Source organism: Nerophis lumbriciformis, linkage group LG38 (genome assembly GCF_033978685.3).
Source record: "Nerophis lumbriciformis linkage group LG38, RoL_Nlum_v2.1, whole genome shotgun sequence".
Taxonomy (NCBI): Eukaryota; Metazoa; Chordata; class Actinopteri; order Syngnathiformes; family Syngnathidae; genus Nerophis; species Nerophis lumbriciformis.
Window position 1 is genome coordinate 23851374 of NC_084585.2, and position 6000 is coordinate 23857373.

Below are 6000 nucleotides of genomic sequence, written 5' to 3' on the forward strand. Positions count from 1 at the left end.
ATAGCGCTTTGTACCAACCCGTTATTACGGGCATATGTAGACACAATGAGTGTAAGTGAAAGTCTCTCTCTATGCAGATGACCTCCTTCTATATATCTTGGTCCCGGCTGCCTTAAGAACTTTCCAAGCTTTTGGACATGTGTCTGGTTACAAATTGAACTTGGGTAAAAGTGAAATATTTGCTATAAATTCTTCTGCTAAGAAATATGCATTGCACAATTTTCCTTTTCAAATTGCCTCGCAAAGTTTCACATACTTGGGTGTCCAAGTCGCACATATACTTGCAGAGCTTTATAAAGCGAAATGTGTTCCACTGTTGTCTAGAATCCAGGAAGATTTTGATCACTGGTCCTGACTTAATTCATCTACTGTGGCTCGTGTCAACTCTGTTAAAATGAATGTACATCCACGATTTTCCTACTCGTGCCAGTGTATACCACTTTTTCACCCTCAGTCCTTTTTTCGTAAATTTGATTTTAGACTTCATTTAGAATTTTAAAAAAAAGACTAACAGGTTACGTAAACAACATTTACAGAGACCCAAATTGTTGGGAGGATTAGCACTACCAAACTTTAGGTTTTACTACTGGGCCACCAACATTAGAATTCTTAAATATTGGCTGCAATATTGAAGCATTTGACGCCCCCATTATGGCTGGTTATGGAGGCTAACTCAACTAAACCACTATCTCTTAGGGCTCTGTTTCACTCTCCCATCCACTATTCTACTTCCACTTTTATGAAAAATAAAATCATTGAAAACCTCATTCAGAATTTGGATTCAGTTCAAGCGCTATTTTGGTTTACAGACTATTTCTAGTCTTGCAACCAAGTACGTGCCTTTTCATGTCGTTCTCGCCAGTTCTGGGTCCTAAATGACTGTCAAAAGTGTCCCAACTTGTCGGATTACATTCTCAGCCATCTACTGTCCAGGTGAGAGGCATGATTTATGATCTACAATAAACTTCCAAGGAGCAGGGAATTAAGGAAACAGCACACCGTTCGGTGATGTAAACACGGTAGTGATCACGTTGCCGCTATAAATAGTTTGTCTGCGCTTATAATAACAATAACACTAATGCTTGGTTAATAACAAAATCATGAAATGTAAGTGGAGTATTGTTGGCGCTTTTTGAATGGTTATTTATTGGATTTTATGGGCGGAATAGAGGACCTCCCTCTGGCTCCGCTGTAAGCTGACTTTTATTTACGTTTATTTATTATTTAGAATGCATTAAAAAAAAAAAATCTAACCGTCGTCATGTCTTTCATAATGATTGTGAATGATAGGTAAAATAAAATAAAAAGTGCAGTTCCCGTTTAACAAAAATGTCCAACACCATTAAAATAAAATAGTAAATGGCAGTTCACACAGTATGTAGTTGTTCATTAAAGATGCAGTAAATTCACGTATCCGTGATTTTTTTTGCCAGCTTCTCTTGTATTAAGCAGCTGCAACCGTGTTTCCTGTAGCAAGTCGACTACAGATCATATTTAATATTATAACTTGCTCTTCCCAATCTCGAGTGAGTAAGCTACTGTGTCGTCGGTACAGTGTTCATGATTGTGATTGGTCATCTGCTGCTAACCCCGCCCCTTTTAAGTGAATGCGCTAATGACAGATGGGAAATTCTGTCTTGACTAATCATGTGATTATCCAGCGTCGTGCAGCTGCATATCTTACATATTCAATGCTTGAATAGGTTAGGTCAGACAACAAAAAAGAGATCCTGGATAACTTCAATTTGACATGTAATACTGACCCCAGGTCTTACAGTGGACATATCTACGTTTAGAAGCCAGAGAAATAAAAACGGCGTACTCGTGCAAGCATCATCCGGGAAACATTTACCATGTATGGAGATATCTGCTGACGTAACAACCTAACGTCACAAATCATAGCAAATCTCAAACGAATCGTTTGGAACAAGACAAAATTGTTTTTAAATATCTAACACCTCCGTGGTTTTAGGAATGCAACGATTAATACGCTGAGAAAAAACACATTTTTTGTTGTTGCTTCAATTAGTCATTTATTGATAGTAACTAATAAAAATGTATAAAATCCGAACTCCTGACGGCTTTCGCCATAAAGTTATTTCAAGTGACGTAAAATGCTACCTGAAAGTAGTTACTTTGCTGCTGTTATATTAGTCGCAGCCCAGACGTAAAATGACTATATAAACAATAAAATGCTATATCGTACGATAAACATCTTTATGTCGTGTTACGATATATATTGTAATATCACATAGCACTGTATGGAGATATCTGCTGATGTAGCAAATTACCTACATCACAAATTATGATAAATCTCAAACGGCTCTTTTGGAACAAGGCAATATTGTTTTTAAATGTCTTGGCTATGCCTCCATGGTTTGAAATCCAATTTCCGGCACTTATGAGGATCTCATAAAAACAAAAAGAGGTGTCAACAAGCAAAAAATAATGTTTTGTACATAATAAAACCTCTTTACAGTTGCAATGATCAATCAATTAATTTGATTAGAAAAAAGCTTTGATTTCCATTATGTTGCTTTGATTAATAAGAATTCAAATACGCAGCCAAATTTTTCGCACAGCCGCTGAAATAGATCACATACGATAATCATGTCAATTATATATATATATATATATATATATATATATATATATATATATATATATATATATATATATATATATATATATATATATATTACATTTGCAATAATGCATACATGTTTAAAGTGCAAGTTCAAAACAATTTATTACATTTAAAAATCAATAAAAAATAAAATGAAATTTCAATGTTGATGTGCCTTTATTTAAAAAAAAATGAAGGTTATGGAGAGCACAAAAATCTATTTTCCCTAAAATATTAACTTGGGTTTTTTCTCAAATAGTTGGGCGGGGCCACCTGGAGGCCGCCCTCCAATGCCAGGGAGGCACGTGCAACCCTGGAAAACATGATTTAGCAGATTCATGCAGTACAATGTTTAAAACCCGTCTTCCAGAGCTGTATACTACAAAACGTGCTCATTGTAGCCATTAATCCTGACTTCCTCATTTTGATTAATAAAAATTCAGCACAAATTGTTGTATACATTGTTTTTTTGTTTTGTAGGTTAAAGAGTTTTATATATAGTGCTACTGAGTTAATGTTGCTGATCTATTTGAATGTATTAATATTTATTGAGTTTATTTAATTGTATTTTTCAGCATCAGTATTTTATTGTTGAAAAAGGGTTTTAATTTAAAAATAAAACTATGTTCATGAATTTATTATTTGTTGTAAGTTGATCTATATTTTGTTGTTTTCTTTAATCTTAATAAGGATAAAGCAGAGTTGCAATTGAAATATATTGAAATATATTCTTCTATCTGGAGGGTGTTACAGAAAATAATTGGGTAGCACTGCTATAAAGTGTGTTTAATCCGATTTGTCGATTAATCAAACTGGATTACTGCAGCCCTAGACACCTTGCTATAGGTCAGGGGTGTCAAACTCATTTTCATTGAGGGCCACGTCGCAGTAATGGCTGCTTTCAGAGGGCCTCTTTTTTTTAAATTAATTTACATACAGAATTCATTTACATACAACCTGTGATTAATCATGATTAATCGAACTGCATATGCATTTTATTATTAGATTTTTTTTATGTAAAACTTGCTTTAAAATCATAAATAAAAGGTGACAAGCGGGTATTTGACTATTTGTTTTGATCTCACAAAAATAGTTTTGCAATACAGTATATAATATAATTGGCATGATCAGATAATATTAAAGTTTAAAATATGCATTTTTATCTGTGAAAATCGAAAAAACGAATGCATGACTCTTGAACGCATCATAATAATTCCCTCAATTCCCCCCAAAAACGGATTAACTTGCTGGAATATAAAGACTCAGTGGCCTGGTTAGAGTGTCCGGTCGCCCAGGGGGGCGGTCCCCACATCTGCAGTCCCCTCCAGGGTTTCTCATTGTTATCCCATTGGGTTGAGTTTTTTCTTGCCCTGATGTGGGATCTGAGCCGAGGATGTCGTTGTGGCTTGTGCAGCCCTTTGAGACACTCGTGATTTAGGGCTATATAAGTAAGCATTGATTGATTGATTGATTGATTGATTGATTGATCGGTAGGTCGTGAGTTCAAACCCCGGCCGAGTCATACCAAAGACTATAAAAATGGGACCCATTACCTCCCTGCTTGGCACTCAGCATCAAGGGTTGGAAATGGGGGTTAAATCACCAAAAAGATTCCCGGGCACGGCCACCGCTGCTGCTCACTGCTCCCCTCAACTCCCAGGGTGTGAACAGGGGATGGGTCAAATGCAGAGGTTAATTTCACCACACCTAGTTAAAGTTAAGTTAAGTGACAAGTGTGGTGAAATTTGTCCTCTGCATTTGACCCATCCCTGAGAGGTGAGGGGAGCAGTGAGCAGCAGCGTTGGCCACGCCCGGGAATCATTTTTGGTGTTTTAACCCCCAATTCCAACCCTTGATGCCGAGCGCCAAGCAGGGAGTTAATGGGTCCCATTGTTTTAGTCTTTGGTATGACTCAGCCAGGGTTTGAACTCGCAACCTTCCGGCTACCAATCTCAGAGCGGACACTCTTAACCACTAACATACATCCATAAACATGGATGCATATGCAAAAGTGCAATATATTTATCTGTGCAGTAAATCTATTTATATCTGCACCTTATTGCTCTTTTATCCTGCACTACAACGAGCTAATGCAACAAAATTGTGTTCTTATCTGTACGGTAAAATCCAAACAGGAATGACAATAAAGGAAGTCTAAGTCTAAATTTTTTTTTATTTAAACCCATTTTTTTTTAGGTTTTCGCGGGCCACATAAAAGGATGGCCCCTGGGCCTTGAGTTTGACATCTGTGCTGTAGGTGCACACCTGGGTTTGGGGAGTGGCGTTTCCACTTGACCAATCCAACAGTACAAGCAGAACCAAATGCACCAGAGTTCTTTTTAACCGAACCAAAGCGAGAGGTGACAGCCTAGAAAGAGAGTTTTTACAGTTCATTAAACTTTGCTTTTCTACGTCTTTTATCGACACAGCAGGACAGGGCGGCCAAACATAAATGTCCTCAAAGATGTGCAGAAGGTGCCGTCACGCAGCCAAGCTGCATGCACTCATTTCCACCCGGGGTTCTTTTACCCGGCAACCTGAGCGTGCACATTCTCATCATCAAGCCCAAAAATGCATGACTGCATGAGAAGCGAATTCATATTCGTTAGCATGGCCAGAGAGGAAAAGTGTTCTCACCTTTCACTTGGGTCTCATAGTCCGCAATGATCTCTTTATCCTTCTTGAATCTGGACGAGGACATGTTTCCCTCCCGCGTTTAGGCAGAGACACTCTGCGTGTTCTCTGGTGGATCTGATCCACGTCTTCTCGCTGCGGAGCTTTGCGACGTTTGCTCGCCTTGCTGCCGAGGAACAAAAGCCGGTTTCGCGTTACGCTATCGGATCCAATGTCGCATCGCTCTCACTCGACTTGTGTTCGTTTTCTTTTTTTTTTATTATGAATAATCCGGAGAAGGTTGGAGCAGGAGAATCAAAACCCACAAAGGAGCTCCAAAGTGGACATGTTGACGGGGGAAGAAGGGAGGAATGGTGTGAGTGAGGAGTCGGCTCCTTGTTCCCGGTGTGTGCGTGTGCGTGCACGCGTTTGCAGCGTGTGCGCGCGCGCGTGTGTGTGTGTGGGTGAACCCACGATGATCAGACGCTGCTTCCCTTTCTGACTAATTAAGCTGCAGGGAAGGTTGTTTTTTTTTTTAAGTCACGTGACCGTGACCGCCCTGTCGTGCACGCGCATGCACACACACGACCCCCTTCACAATTACTATGTTTACCCCGCTGTACTCATGTCATAATTGTCCAAGGTTTACAATAATCTTGAGGTATCAATCTAACACAGAACTGGGCAAAATACGGCCCGCGGGCCTCATGCGGCACGTTAAGATTTTCAATCCGACCCGCCGGACGTTCTACATAATTTTT

The 6000-nt window shown here is 39.0% G+C and overlaps 1 protein-coding gene across 2 annotated transcripts in view; it reads right to left on the reverse strand.

Moving 5' to 3' along the window:
• The window catches only part of srgap3 (SLIT-ROBO Rho GTPase activating protein 3), a 232432-nt gene extending 226793 nt beyond the window's left edge, over positions 1-5639 (reverse strand). For both annotated transcript variants that reach the window (XM_061932646.2, XM_061932645.2), the window contains exon 1: positions 5264-5639. In XM_061932646.2, the coding sequence (XP_061788630.2) occupies positions 5264-5327 (64 nt within the window). In that variant the 5' untranslated portion in view covers positions 5328-5639. The remainder of the gene's footprint in view (positions 1-5263) is intronic.
• Between the last annotated feature and the right edge of the window lie 361 nt (positions 5640-6000).